We start from the raw sequence: 16,549 nt of genomic DNA on the forward strand, positions 1-16,549 counted from the left end.
AATCTCAATACCAACGATAGAAGACCTGGAGTTCTGTATAGACAGGCAGTGATAAGGAGGCCATGTGGTTGGGTTTACAACCAATGAAAAGGCAGAAGAAAAAGTCAGTAAAAAGACAGATACACAGGAAGTAGGTCTCTTTAGGAGGGGAAGAACAGCAGTGGCAGCGAGGTGTAAGAAAGGGTTTTAGTCTCAGCTCTTAGCTACTGCTCTGAACTCTTGGGCTTTTATCTCTACATTTGGCTCTGTGTTTCTTATTTAATAAGACCGTTACATCTACACTAACCCTTATACTTTTTTTCTGTAAATATTGCAGCCTCAGACTTCTTTCTTGAGAGAGGGAAATACCACTTCTTTTATTTCATTTTTCCCCTGGTTCAGGACCCAGACCTTAGGAATCATTCTCTCTGCCACCACATCCAGGGTCAGTTGCAGAGATAATTCTATTTATTCTCTATTGATTTAAGACCTCTCTCCCTTTCATTTGAGCCCGTTCCCTTTAGTGTTCACTGAGGCTTTTACAAGTCACTCCCACCTGAGTCATAAAGAAAGCCTGACAGTCACTGCCTGGTGCATTTCTCGTTGGCCTTTAAGACCCTAAAAGAATTCAAGCCTTGTGACCTCACTTTGGCCAGAGAATTGCTGATTGTATGTGTATATAAACTGAAAACTTTGGAGAACAAAGAGAGAACAGAGAACAAGACAGAAACATGCCTAGAAAGAGTACAGTGCGAGCTGATTCATTCCTTCACCCTGAGATCATTAGAAATTCCTCACTTGTTGTAGCAACTTTTTTGGACCCTGAAAGAGGCCTTTAGGGCTGGCACCTATAGGTCCTCAGCTGGTGTGTCCTAATATAACTGGTGTCCATTTAAGATCAGGGTATAGGGGCATAAAGAGGAAGGAGACACCATCCACAGCCCAGTGAGACAGGCCTCAGCAGACACATTAAACATGCTTTGCCTCAGAACAAATGCATTTCCCCTCTGTACAGCACTCTGTTCAGACCACACCCACTCACACCCAGCTCACTTGTCACATGCTTGAGGGTTATGGGGACATGTATTTAAAGCAGTGCTCCACCTTCACCACAGCCATCTTTCCCTATGCTCTTGTCTCATTGTCTTGATGTGTGTTCCTTGTTAACTGAAGTTTCCCTCTAATAAACAAAGAAGAAATTCTGATGCTTACTTCTGAATCTCCTGCACCAAAAATACACACAAGTGACTGGGTGTTAAGTGAATAAAATGTTCCTTCAGCACTTACCTTCTCAGGACTGAGATGACATCTATTGTAGTCCTCAAGTCCAAGCCAGTGGTGGGATCATCCAAGAACAGAATGGGATGCTCAGCGACCAGCTCCATTGCTATACTGGTCCTTTTCTTGAGCTCTTTAGAGCTAGGCTAGAGCACCAACAACCATCATTACCAAGAAGAACAACCACAGTCATTGTCATTTGGTGAACTAGACTGTTCCAGAAATAAAAGATTTTGTTATGTCTTTATCCTGAGGAGCATAGTATGGGCACCTGGGAGAAGAAGGACATTTCTCTTTTCCAAGTGAATAGAAAGAGGCTCAGGTCAGACTTGACATGAAGCCCATGCTAATGACAGTTACTGTTTGTTCTTTATCAAGTCACATGTTCTAGGGTAATGAGCTATCACACTCCAAGCCTGGCACAGTGAGATCTCTATCGAAGAACGAGGAAGACGGAACAGGAAAAGATGAAGTATCTCTAATAATTTAATAGTCACTTAACACCTTCCCAACACACACCAATGACACAGGCACTCTATACAACATAACCACAACACATCACACACATTCCACTCAACATACACACAAATAAACACATACTACGCAACATACACAGAACACAACATATTGACACAGATGCACACACAAACACACACTACTTTTTATCAAAAATTCCACACTGCCTTATTAGGACATTTTTAACTCCCTTACAACTTTGCAAATTGACATTATTTACACTGTACAGCATCACAGAATTCATGACTCATCATTGTAGGCAAATCAAAGGGTGCTATTATCTAGAGGTCAAACTATCAAGGTCTTGGACAAGTCAATGTCATTGTGTAAGGTGACAGGGAATAGCAAGATTCATGGGGACACAGAAATAGGGAACAATTCTCCCCAAACACTATACCCAAAACCATGATCAAGCCCTACTAACAACATACAACAAAGGATGTCTGGGGAATGTGGGTGAGTGTGGCCATGACAAGGCTGAGGATAAAAAGGAATTATTCATTTTGATAGTTAAGAATAGAGTTTATAGGTAAGCTGTAGCTAGAGTTTTCCTGCCTGGCCCACAGTCAGGACAAATCTCTCTCACCTGCCAGTCCCACAGCCGCTCAGACCCAACCAAGTAAACACAGAGACTTATATTGGTTACAAACTGTATGGCCATGGCAGGCTTCTTGCTAACTGTTCTTACAGCTTAAATTAATCCATTTCCATTAATCTATACCTTGCCACGTGGCTCGTGGCTTACGGGCATCTTCACATGCTGTTTGTCATCATGGTGGCTGGCAGTGTCTCTGACTCAGTCTTCCACTTCCCAGCTTTATTCCCCTCCTTGTCCTGCCTATACTTCCTGCCTGGCCACTGGCCAATCAGTGATTTATTTATTGACCAATCAGCAACACACTTGACAAACAGACCATCCCACAGCACTAATATGGTGGTATTTTATTTGTATTGAAATGTGATTTTTAATTGTATGTTAATAATTAAAGTTGCCCCGGGGGTCAGAGCTATTAGAGCCATAGCAAGAGCATGGCGGTGGTGGCGCACACCTTTAATCTCAGCACTTGGTAGACAGAGCTAGGTATATCTCTGTGTGTAAAAGGATACAGCTAGCATTGCAGACACACACCTTTAATCTCAATCCCAACCATAGAAGACCTGGAAGTCTCTACAGACAGGCAGTGATGAGGCAGTCATGTGTTTGTGTTTACAACCAATGAGAAGGCAGAACCAAAAGTCATTATAAAGACAAACACACAGGAAGTAGATCCCTTTTGGAGAGCTCTCTTGGCTGAAACAGGAAGGGTAAGGCTCTTAGTTCTGACCTCTTGGCTTTCTTCTCTGAATCAGCTCTGTGTTTCTTATTTAATAAGATGATTGGTTACATCTACATTTGGTGCCCAACGTGACAAGCTCGCTTGGCTGAAGCAAAAAGGGTAAGGCTCTTAGCTCTGACCTCTTGTTTTTCTTCTCTGAATTGGCTCTGTGTCTCTTATTTAATAAGACGGTTGGTTACATCTACAGTAAGCAGATGTTATTATTTTTATGGATGAAAAGTAATTAAGTACTCAGGAGGAAGATACTCCCGAATGTTCTTTTAAAATGCTGCAGTGAGAAACAGCTTTAGTGAATATGCTGTTGTCAACACTAAGGAGCCCAAGAGCTGGTATTAGCAAGTATACTCTTGTGCTGACTATGTAACAGTCAAACTTTCACAGTAACCACACATTTCTCAAATAAAAATCTTATAAAAGGCTGAAGAGAAGTCTTTGCAGGGAAAAATCACTTGCCACAGAAGTTTGAAGCCTGGATTCAAAAGTTGTATGTAGTGGCATGCATCTGTATTTTTATCAAGATGTAATTACAGTGTGCTTGGAGGTGGAACAGGAGCATCAGGCATGAGTGTAGGGCATCAGTAGAACAAGACAGACTGACTTACAAACAAGGCAGAAGAGAGAATGGACCATTGACAAAGGTGTCCTATGACCTCCATGTGTGTGCTACAGCATTCGGGCAGACATACACACACACACACACACACACACACACACACACACACACACACACCTTTTTTTGAAAGCTATCATTAAAAATTATATTAAAATTCTTGCAATCTATTACATTTCATGACTTTCAAGAAGTTAATAAATATCTTCCTATGTTGTCCCTAAAAAAACAAGTAAGGAACTTAGGGCAGTAACTAATTATTGTTAAAAACAAAACTAAAATAATGTACCTTATTGTAAACATAAAATATGTAAATAAACAAAGCCAAAGCAAACAAAATTCCATCGCTCAGGAAAAAAGAACACATGGTGAATGTCAGCTTTTCTTCCCAACAAGACCAACAACATCTCATAAACGACTGTGGAGAAGTATCATGGGAATTAACAGCCCAAACTTTCCTATTCCTCACTGCCTCTAAGGAGGAGTCACCACAGGAGTTAGTTCATGAGAATCATATTATGGGGAGCACATTTTCATCAGTACCACCAAATGTCTGCTCAGAAGGCATCTATATATAAACTTCTCAATGAATTAATGTCATTGTGAGAGACAGGATGGTTTGGAGGACACAAGAAAAGGAAAGCAATCTTCATACTATAATCTCTAAGTATATAATAAACACAGTAGTTAGTCAGGTTTTTACAAACAATATAATAATAAAATATATTTGGGAATTTGAATGGTTATTACCTGACAGACTGAGTATATCAAGGTTTATTTTATTTTGATAGTTAAAAATGAAATTATTAAGATAAGCAAATGTTCTTATTTTTCATGGATAAAGAAATAAGTATAAATGGATAGAATACTATATAATATTCTTTTTCATATGTCAGTAAGAAACAAGTGATCTATTTCAATAGTCAGCTGTGAAGTTCACTGCTCATCTATTACCTTTCCTGGTCCTGCACAAGTCTCCGCAGGAGGCATCACTGGTCCACTCATTGTTACACTTGTCCAAGGTCGTGTCTATAAAACCTTACATAGGGTCTAAATATTAACAGAAGATGAGGAAATGGGGAGTGAGGGCAAAGTGTATCCTAGTTTTATGGCCAGTTGCTAAGATAAAAGGTAAATAAGGAACAAAAGGTTTTATTCCAGCACACAGTTCAAAGTACAATCAACCATTGCAGGGAAGTCCAGGCAGGAGGCCGATGCAGCTGGTTACATCCAGTCAAGAGCACAGAGAGGATGAATGCATGCAGGTCTGTCAGTGTTCAACCCACTTTCCCCATTCTCATGACACCCAGGACCCAAACACAAAGAATGGTGCTGCCTGAGTGGGCTGGGTCTTTCCACATCAATTAACTCAAGACAGTCACCTACAGAAATGCCCACAAGCCAACTGACTACAGTTCCTCATTGAGACTCTCTTCTAGATGATTCCAGGTGACTCCAGACTGTGTCAAGGTGACAGTTAACACTACCACAGACAGGATGGGATAAAAACACAGAAAGGCTACAGAAAATAACAAGCACTGAACAAGTCAGAAGTAAATGCTAAACAGACCAGGTACAACCTTGGAGGAAATAAATACAGAGTGAAACACAGAGCCAGAGTCCTCAATCCCATGTCCTATGTCAGTCCAAAAAACATTCTGAAACAACAAAGGGACAAGTCCTCGGGAAAGAGACAATAAACAGAAGAAAGCACTTGCCAGATTCTCCATGAGTCAAGAGTTTAAGGCTGAGGAAGAGGAGGCTCATGTGAGGAAACTTGGAAATGGCCATGTGAGGAATGCTTTTTCCTCCTGGATCACACTCCATTCCCAGGTTTAACCATTGCTAGGAAGGCTTCCCAGTTCAATCTCCACTTTACATCATGTAACCAGTCACTTACTCATTAATACAGAGAGCAGCCGCCTGGACCACACACATTAGAGGAAACTGTGATAATAGAGGGTCATATTATCAACACAGGGATTCTCTCTCTCTCTCTCTCTCTCTCTCTCTCTCTCTCTCTCTCTCTCTCTCTCTCTCTCTCATACTTTTTGACTCTGAGTCAAGATTTTTCTTCACATTACCTGGACATTTGCCACTTTATCCAGATGCAGAAGTTCAAGGACCTCATCAATTCGCCGCCTTCTTTCATCTCTTGTTACCTTCACTGGGAGTCGAAGAGCTGCTGAGAACTCTATATTGTCTCTCACAGTCACTGTGGGCATCACTACATCATTCTGAAGGTTAAATGGAATTTCAAATTTAATTACAAATAGTTATCAGCAAGACCATCATTCTAATATGTTTAACCTAGTCACACATACAGCATACCCAGTGTAATGCTGTACTTAAAAATATTACTACTTTCAAGTACAGAGCCTGATGAAATCATTTCACCCCCCGCCCCTGCTGTGGGATGGTCTGTATGTCAAGTGTGTTGCTGATTGGTCAATAAATAAATCACTGATTGGCCAGTGGTTAGTAGGAAGTATAGGTGGGACAAGGAGGAGAATAAAGCTGGGAAGTGGAAGGCTGAGTCAGAGAGACACTGCCAGCCGCCACGATGACAAACAGCATGTGAAGATGCCAGTAAACCACGAGCCATGTGGCAAGGTATAGATTAATGGAAATGGATTAATTTAAGCTGTAAGAACAGTTAGCAAGAAGCCTGCTACAGCCATACAGTTTGTAACCAATATAAGTCTCTGTGTTTTCTTTGGTCGGGTCTGAGCGGCTGTGGGACTGGCAGGTGAGAGAGATTTGTCCTGACTGTGGGCCACACAAAAAACTCTAGCTACACCCCCTCCTCATTTGCTTTCCAAGTAAAGCACAAGGATTTAGGTGACTGCTACCTGCAATTATTTGCAGAAGGCATCTTCTATGCAGTGGGGAAAAAATGAAGGGATGGCAAAATCGGACAGCAGCAGTCTTTGTAGAATTAAATCCCAGCTTCAGTTACTAATGCTATACCACAGCTGTCAGACTCCAATCCCTCCCCATCTTCCTACTTAATACTGCCAGCCTCAGGGTAATGAGTCATTAGGAAAAGCTGGTGTAGAGAAAGTTAGGCCTATTAATGTGTCGTATAATTATTTAGAAAAACACAAATCTACAAGCTGAGCATCTACCCATACAGAGACAGGGGAAATTTAAAATTACAAACCCACCAACACTTACTTGTGGTACATAACCAGAAGTACATTTGAAATTAGCAGGTCGAGGTTTCCCATTTATCAAAATATCTCCTGATAATCCACGTGGATCTTTCCTTGAAGCTAAGACATCTAGTAACCTACAAAGGGTTATATATGTTATGTAGTTTACTTTCTCCCTTCAGTAAAACTATCATCTTTTAGCTACTCAGAATAAAAATTCTACATATAAAGTAAGACAGAAAATTAAATAGTGAATAAGTCAAAAGTTTAATTGAAATCACACACACACACATAAACACACACACACATAAACACACACACACACACACACACACACACACACACACACACACACACACACACATTCCTGTTCAGTCTGTGCTCTAATACAGCCCAGAATTATGAATGCAAGACACGATCCACATGACCATCCCTCCCTGCAATCTGACCTTGGGACTCAAACTGATAATGTGCTGCTGTATTTTGAGAATTAGCCCTGGTGATGATTTCTTGTCACCAGAAAACTTCTGCTTCATCTTCCCAATTTTAATACTGTCTCCACCACATTAAAAAATATTAATATAACTCGACAACATATGCCAATCACTCTTTTGTTTCCTATCAGTAAAGTGGACCTAGTAAGACTTTCTGTTCTTGGTAGTAATTTCAAATGCATCCCCCTGAACATTATCCACAGCACATGGATCCAGACTCACACTTATATACTCACAGATATCCTCACACAATACTTACAGACTTATACATACATACTCACAGATACACTCACTCAATACTTACAGACTCACACATACATACTCACAGATATACTCACACAATACTTACAGACTCACACATATACACTCACAGATACACTCACACAATACTTACAGACTCACACATAGACACTCACAGATATACTCACACAATACTTACAGACTCACACATATATACTCACAGATATACTCACATAATACTTACAGACACACATATACACTAACAGATACACTCACACATTACTTACAGACTCACACATATATACTCACAGATATATTTACACAATACTTACAGACTCACACATATATACTCACAGATATACTCACACAATACTTACAGACTCACACATACATACTCACACAATACTTACAGACTCACACATATACACTCACAGATATATTTACACAATACTTACAGACTCACACATATATACTCACAGATATACTCACACAATACTTACAGACTCACACATATACACTCACACAATACATAAATAACCCCTGTGGAAGTGATTTTACAGCACAGAAACTGGATACAAAGGGCTCGCATGTGCTTTCCGTTATACTCACCAAGATCTGCTCCCATCTTCAGGTCCCATGATGGCATTGAGGCCAGGTCTCATGATCCCACTGTAAGCACAAAGCCATACTGGTTGATTTTCTATTTTAAAGTTTTATTTACTTAGGGTCTACAGTGAACATGCTGTTGAAGGTGGATGAAATTTTATACAGAATATAAGTAAAAACTCATAAGATTGAAATATTAATAGAAACCTATTATTTACAAAAGATGTCAAATGCTAGTGGGGACTCATCAGATAAATGCCTCATATCACAAAAACCCTTTTATTTATTATTTATAGAATGTGTCTTTTTTGAAACATGGTGCATCTAAGTTCAGTGTTCCTTGAAGCAAGTAGCAGGTTCTCATGAAGAATCCTTTACTGTGGTGGTATTGTGTTCCCCAAAATATTGTGCACTCTAATAAACTTATCTGGGGTCAGAAAACAGACAGCCACTAGATATAGAGGCTAGAAAATGGTGGCACTCACACCTTTAATCCTAGCATTCCAGAGGCAGAAATCCATCTGGATCTCTGTGAGTTCAAGACCACATTGGAAACAGCCAGGCATGGTGACTCATGCCTTTAATCCCAGAAAGCGAGCCTTTAATCCCAGGGAGTGATGGCAGATAGCAGAAAGGTATATAAGGTGTGAAGACCAGGAACTAGAAGCATTTGGATGGTTAAGCATTTGGATGGTTAAGCATTTGGCTGGTTAAGCTTCAGGATTTCGAGCAGCAGTTCAGCTGAGAGCCATTGGGATGAGGACACAGAAGCTTCCAGTCTGAGGAAACAAGACCAGCTGAGAAGTTGGCCAGGTGAGGTGAGCTGTGGCTTGTTGCTGTCTCTCTGATCTTCCAGAGTTCACCCCAATACTTGGCTCCAGGTTTGTTTTATTAATAAAGACCTTTTAAGATTGTGCTACACTTTGTATATACAGCCTTTATGTGTCAATTATAACAGTTTCTTGCTCATGTTTGATGATCAGTATTTTCATATAGCCCTGCTTGCTGCCTTGTATACCTCATCAGAAGAAACCAATGATTCATGGATTATCAGTAGCAGTATCGTTTCTATTAAAATAGGATCAAACCCAAATCAATGTATCTTAAGTAGAAATCAAAAGACTAGAAAGAAGTGCTCCAGAGGACAAGAGAGGATTGCCAAGTTTAACACTCAAACACATCAAAACAAAACCACCTTAATCAAAACAGAAAAGCTAAATACACACACATAAAATGATGACTTCCTTTCCTGATAAAGAGATTAGCATATGCTCAGTTTAGACTTGAGAGACATCCTTCAGGTACAGGACATTCTTCATTGATATATAGGTACAGCACAAATACAAGGTATGTCAGAAAACTGATTGATTCAGAGTAGTGAATATCCAGATTGAAAAAGGCATATTCTTACAGAAAACTTAGCTACGTTCCCATTTCTTATTTCATATCCAGACAATGTGTCAATCCTTTGCCCTGCCCATTCCCCTCTTAGTAAGAAAATGATGGAAGTTCTGGTGGAGGAGCAGAAATGACCAGTGCCCAAGAACAGAGGCCATGGTTGGGGTTGGGAGGAAGAGTCTATACAGACTGAGCAGGGAATCTAACCTCAGAATTTGGTCAGAAGCACACCTGCTCTGTGTTATGGAACAATGTGTGGAATGTTGGTTTTAGCTCTTCTTAGCTCTTAATGAATTTTGAGCAAATACACAAGGACTCAGACTTTCTGCTGTTGGGACTTCCTCATTGCTTCCATCTCATCACTTGTAACTGACCCAGACAGCCTGTTAGAAACTCTCAGTTCAGTTATGAGAGTGCATGTGCATATAGACACATATACAGTTCTTTTATATATTCAAATTTCTAGGTATTAAATTTTCAATATTCCCTCATCATATGTTGATTTTAATAGTATGTTTGATATTATGTTTTCACCCCTAATTTTATTGAATTAAAATCATTTCCCAGGGTTTTTTTGTAATATGTCTAAGTGATTGTCAAGCTTATTCGTATTTTCAAAAACCAACTTTTTGTGCCATTAATCCATTAAGCTGTTACTTTAGTCTCCATCTCATTAATTTCACTGTGATCATGAGTCTATCTGTATGTATGACAAGGTGAGGCTGGGGGATGGTTCATTGGATGAATCAATTGCTGTGTGAGGGGGAGGACCTAAGTTAAACACCCAGAATTCACATGACCTTGGGTGCAGTAGTGGGCACCTGTAACTCCATGCTCTATGGAGAGGTGGAGACAGAGGCAGGAGAATCCCAGGACTCTTGCAGGCTGCTAGCCTGTCGTACCCAGCAGTGAACAGTGAGAGACTCTGTCTGCAACATGGTAGAAGGTGAAGACCAGTGCTCAAGGTTGTCTTGTGACGGCCTTGTGCCATGGGTATGTCATAGTGTCCTCACATCTGCACATGTGAACACGTACTTACACAAAGAGATATATACACTGAACACACACAAACACATACACACACAGCTTATTGATGATGGACAATTTGTTGAAAAAGTTGTTCAATGTTGTGGTCTCTTTAGTTCATGAACATACTTGATATTAGATAGTCTTTCTATTACACGTGTTTTTTTATGAAATGGAAAACCACTCTGTATTGTCTCTCGATAGCTGATGTTATGAAAACTCAACACAGCCTCTCCAGTCAATGTGTCCGGGTCACTGGTGTCCATTCCAGGAAGGTCACTGGGATTTATTTCTATGATTGGGATTGCAACAGGGTCATTATTGGAAGACATCTCCAGAGGTTCTTCCTTCCTGTAGAAGGAACAGCAATAGTGAGTTGATAGTCCACACACACAACATTATTACACAGCACAGCACACTTCAGGATTGTTTTAAACTACACAGTCATAGGCAGATTCCTTCTTGATGTACAGTTCATATGACTGTGATTACCTAAGGACCCAATGAGAAGCAGACGGAATTGAGTACATAGACTCTCCTTAGACACCCAATTCTTAAGAAACAAATGAGCCCTAATGAGTAGAGTATAAATGTTATTCATAATTCATAAAGGAAGAAGGGAACAGATGAGGGGGCAGATTTGTCTTACTTCAAAAGCTCATTGTGAAACAATCTAAGTTCAGAGACAGATACATGACCATCATTACCACATGCCCTGTGTGTACGTGTGTGTGTGTGTGTGTGTGTGTGTGTGTGTGTGTGTGTATGTATCTGTCTGTCTGTCTGTCTGATTATTGGGTGTAACATATTAATAAGTTGGCATTGCACAGCGAGCAGGAGAAATTTCTGGTACTTCCAGACTCAGACTGTGCCTGTGGTCATTAGGCATCTTCAGACGCCAAGAAGATGAACTGCTGACAATGACATCATCATTGCTGGAATTGGAATGTCAAAATTCCAGCAAGACTTAGATTTTAAAATGATTATGATTAGGGACACCAAACCAGTAGCTAAGCAGCTTAGGACTTTCAAGGAAAACAACATAAATGAAATTTAAATGTCTATTTCACAAATTATTAATGTCTGCTTTAAAGTAAGACCTTTGGTGAACTGAGCTTGTCAAACAGTTTAAAATACCATCTTCAACAAAGCTGGTTTTATTTCTAAGAGCTGACATCTTGGTGGGGAGCTCCTGCCTGTGAGGGACCAGGCGCTCAGGCAAGCCTCCTCCAGGAGCAACCTTAAAGCAGACAGGGTGGGGGGCAGCTGTGTGAAGAGCTCTGATGACACCAACCAGAGCAGCCAGGGCTGAGGGACAGCAGCACTGGAGCCAGCCCCGCCCCCTCCTGCCTTCCCTCCTGCCATGGGCACCTAAAACCTCAAAAGTATAGGGCGACTCCAGGAAAGGCAGGAAAACAAAACCTGCTAAACACATCTGCCAGATGCCCTGTTCCTCCTGGGGAAACCGTTAGCAATCTGTCACCAGGCAAACCTGGATCCTCAGAACAATGGCATGCTCTAAACCCTGTGCCTTGAGGTCCAGAGGGCTGAGGCTTTGGAAATTCAGATAAACCAAACTATGGGGCTAAGCCTCCGCCACATCAGTGTGCTTTGCTCAGACATTGCTGAAAGAATGTTAAATCTTTCCTGTTTCAAAAATGTTATCCAAAATTTCAATTGCAAATTTCTAGCATGCCAGTAAACATGATCAAATATTCTTAAAGACTGAGATTAGCAATCATTAATAATAGGGTAATTGATTGCTACATGCAAAGACAGAAAGAAAGGAATTACAGATTTCTTATCACCGGACACAAAACCTATTTTAAAAACCATCATAATTAAGATTTCAGAAATGCATTTAGCAACCACTTAAACACTGATAGATTAAGAAGGAGAACTGGAGAAATACATGACTGATATTGAAATGAAATCCATTCTGAATGAGAATTGCCACATGAAAAAAGAAGCTCCAAGTTAAAAAGACAGAGTGCTACATGATAGTGTAAGAAATCTTCAGGACTTGACAACAGGGTCTGAAGTACCTGAACAAGATCGCCTGTGAGGGGGAACCTGCAGAAGACAACTAGCACATAGAGAATCAATGGCCTGGGCCTGAGAGGACAGGTCAGTGCATGTTCAGTATGTGGGGGCCAGGGCAGCAACTCCAAGGTCAAACAGGCTGCCCTGGTGACAACAGACTATCAGGAGGAACCCATTACTCTCTGGAGCCTTAAATCTAGCTTGGGTATTCCACCTGACACTGTCTCCTCCTGCATGGCAGAGCAGTACTGCGATAAACTCATTGAATCAGTCACCTTCTGTTGCTGGATTATAAGCTTCCCTTGGGGGAGGGGGTGAGAAGGTGTTTTGTCAACGGCACAGACACCAGGTCAGTTGAAGGCAAATAATGAACTCGTTTATTCACTAAAGGGGAAGGCCTTATATACCCTCCTCCCAGCACCCAGTCTGTGTGGTCATCCCTTATTGGCTGGGCATGATCAGGAACTCTGACAGCGACTGTTGCTAGGTCCTCTGGCAGATTCCAAGCTGGCTCATAAGGAGTACATTACATGTATGCCTTCGCAACTGGTTTGAGCCAATTTCTTTGTCCCGATGGGCCTGTGCTATTACAATTGTCATGGGGATGCCATGTGAAAAACATGCATGGATACACTCATGTCATCCACATGTCAGAATTATTGAAGAACAATGCATTCACAAGCTGCAACAACTTTTTTGCTTTTCATTTCTCAATTACCTTCGCTTTTTCTGAGGCTTTGCCTTTTGGCAAGTGTAAACTGGTTCCTTCCAATCCTAATGACTAATATTTTCTCTTGGATCACAGACTGCATTGAACACAGTAATACAAAGTATCAAGAAAGGTTACAGTGGTGCAAGGATTAAAGCAGAGTTGTGGAAGGAAAAACAGAGTTAATACAGTAACAGAGAAAGCTATTCTGGAACAGGGTGGCCAATAAATACTCAGTTGGTTCAAGACACAGTGTCAGTTCAAGTTACAGAGAGGGTTCAAGGACAGATTGCTCCAAAGCACAGCTGACTCCAGGCACAAGGGGTCTGAACAAATGGGAGCTCAAGTGAGCCACTTCCATTAGGGCTGGTCATGGTGAGCAGAAGTACTAAGACAGGGTTGAGAGTCTGTTGCCTTGTATCTAGTGATGCACACATCAGGTGGCCTGATGATGGCTCAGTGTGTATGAATCAAGTGAGGGCAGGACAGCACTCATTGCTCTGGTGTTCTGGACACGCACACAAGCTCGGTTTCTTGTGCAAGGTCTTCAAATATCATGGGTCTCGGTGTTCCTGGCTTAATATGTTTATAGGTAGGGATAATTTATTTGTATTAATAAGTTATTTATCAATCTATGTCTTACTATCTATGCTGGTCATTTGCACATTTAAGGTACAGATTTATTTTGCCTCAGCATTTGTTTTCAAAATGAAGCAAACCACTGCAGTATAAAATGGAGTCACTCGGGGTAAAGTACACTTTGAAAACTACTGTCCTATACAATACAAAGGAACACAGATGGACACAGCTCAAGCTCTACACACTCGGTCTCTCTCAGTGCTAGGACCAGGAGCTTCTGTTCTCTGAGTTTGAGCTGTGGTGGGGATCCAAAACCATCAAGCACATGTCATGGTGCCCTGGGATGCGCTGGGTGTTGGGCAGCCATGAGGGACAGTAGTGCAGGTGGGAGTGACTGGCAGACACACTCCTGGCTCAGGCTGTGGAGGCATGAGGACAGGCAGCCCTGCCTCCTGTACTGGGAATGACGTGGTTCCTGTGGATGACTGCTGAGCCTGAGAGTTTTGAGCAGGTAGCTGGCAGATCTTTTGGTTTGTGAAACTGCCTCATGCTGCAATTTATGTGCAGCAGACAGGGGCTGAGAACTCAGAACCCAATGAAAGAATTACTCACTTTCCACAGCTTCTTCCTTCTTACATGGTGGTTTGCTGCTGGATAGGATCTGAAAATGCTTAGGCACACAGCTCAGCTCCCAGGACTTCTCCCCATTGCAGAACTCTATGCTCTGTATGGGATCCCCACTTTCCCCAAAGTAGCTGGTAGACATGGCTTTGCTTAGACAAACCCATAAACAGAAATGCCTACCTGAACTACAGGTCCAAAAGACCTCTAGGGGTAGCAGTGGCAAAGAATATACAAAGAAGTTCTGTAGTGTGAATGATGCTCTGGTACTATATTGTTTTTAACCTCTTGCTCTTTTCTCTTATTCTATTTTCTTTTTTTCTAATCCTACTTTCTATACCTTTTTGTTGTTGTTGTTGTTGTTGTTTATTTGAGACAGAGTTTCTCTGTGTAGCTCTGGCTGTCCTGGAACTCATTCTGTAGACCAGGCTGGCCTTAAACTTGGAGATCCATCTTCCTCTGCCTTCCAAGTGCTTGGATTAAAGGCATGCACCACCGCCTCCTGTTCTTTATTTCATTGTTCTCCTTATGATTATTGTGGGAAGTTGGCTGTGGTATTGTTACTGTGGTTTATTTTCGCATTCTAACCAGTGCTGGGGATTAAGCCCTCTCTAGAAGGAAGCTTACTATACAAATCCTCACTTCAATGTGTAAAATATATTCACTACCACAGCTGCACAAAAGGAGAATGAAACATAAGAATGTGAGGAAACAATGTGACACAACTTCCTCAAAAGCTCATAACATGACAGCAGCAGAATGGAAACATATTTGATTAGGCAGAATGCTGAGGAAATCATTCAGGAGGTTAACTTCAAAAGGATTGCAACTTCACAAAGAGACAGCTGAAGGAAATAAGCAAACAATATAGGAAATGAGTGATAAATAGAGAATTTTTTAAAATGGAAATTTTGGAAAAGTTTGCAGATAAATTTTTTAAAATTCAGTAGAAACCATCACCAACAGACTAAATTATCTGAAAGATAAAATTTCAGGGCTTCAAAGACAGAATTAAGTGCTGTGGGATGTCTTTCTGTATCCTGTGAATATGTGTTGCTCTGATTGGTTGACAAATAAAGCTGCATTGGCCTATGGCAGGGCAGGATAGGTTAGGCAGTACATTCAAACTGAGGACAAGATGATAAAGCATGGAGTCGGGGGAGATGCCAGCCCACCACCCACGGAGCAACAAGATGCCAGCAGACCAGTAATGCCATGGCCATGTGGCAACATACAGATTACTAGAAATGGGTTGAGTTAAGTTACAAGAGCTAGCTAACAAGAAGCTTGATCCATAGGCCATGTAGTTTGTAAATAACATAAGCCTCTGTGTGTTTACTTGGGACCAAGCAGCTGCAGGACACAAGTGGGAGAGATTCGTCCTGACCACAGGGCTGGGCAGGACCAGAGAAACTTCTGGCTACACCTGGCACCCAAGGGGGTTAATTATAAATTAAAGAAGAAAATGGGATATAGATATGATAGGATGAAAGGGTAGATTGTTGAATCTACTTTTAAAGAGCAACAACTTGTTTGAAATGTTTTACAGTTGGATTTCAGTTTATTGATACAAATTTAAAGTTAATTTTTTATACTGTATGTATATTTCTACTCTTGTTTAAGGTATTATGTTTATACAACTCATTTAAAATTGCAACGTATAATTAAGAAATACAGATTAATAGTCATCTATGATAATCAAACTTATAGTCATGCTAGTTAAGTTTTCTAGGCATACATAGATATATTTCAATTATGTAGATAATCTTTAAACACTTCAAAGACCTACAGAATATGGCATTTAAAATGTTTTAAAAACTTAGATTTTTCTGAACAGTGAGACATGTCTGCTTCTGGCAGCACCAATTTACTTCAAAGAGGAAGTGGGCATCTAAGACACTCCATATGGAGTTTATCTTCTTTTTGGCAAAACTGGCCATTTGGGCAAGAAATTTCTC

At 40.8% G+C, this 16,549-nt stretch overlaps 1 protein-coding gene across 1 annotated transcript in view; it reads right to left on the reverse strand.

Annotated features, from left to right (window-relative positions):
- Nucleotides 1–10,971, reverse strand: part of LOC131920852 (ATP-binding cassette sub-family G member 3-like) — a 47,330-nt gene extending 36,359 nt beyond the window's left edge. The window contains exons 1-5 of the mRNA XM_059275313.1: nucleotides 10,769–10,971; nucleotides 8,219–8,278; nucleotides 6,898–7,012; nucleotides 5,805–5,957; nucleotides 1,267–1,403 (exon numbers count right to left, since the gene is read on the reverse strand). Of these exons, the coding sequence (XP_059131296.1) occupies nucleotides 1,267–1,403; nucleotides 5,805–5,957; nucleotides 6,898–7,012; nucleotides 8,219–8,278; nucleotides 10,769–10,971 (668 nt within the window). The remainder of the gene's footprint in view (nucleotides 1–1,266; nucleotides 1,404–5,804; nucleotides 5,958–6,897; nucleotides 7,013–8,218; nucleotides 8,279–10,768) is intronic.
- Nucleotides 10,972–16,549: the final 5,578 nt, after the last annotated feature.

This window comes from Peromyscus eremicus, chromosome 10, assembly GCF_949786415.1.
Source record: "Peromyscus eremicus chromosome 10, PerEre_H2_v1, whole genome shotgun sequence".
Taxonomy (NCBI): domain Eukaryota; kingdom Metazoa; phylum Chordata; class Mammalia; order Rodentia; family Cricetidae; genus Peromyscus; species Peromyscus eremicus.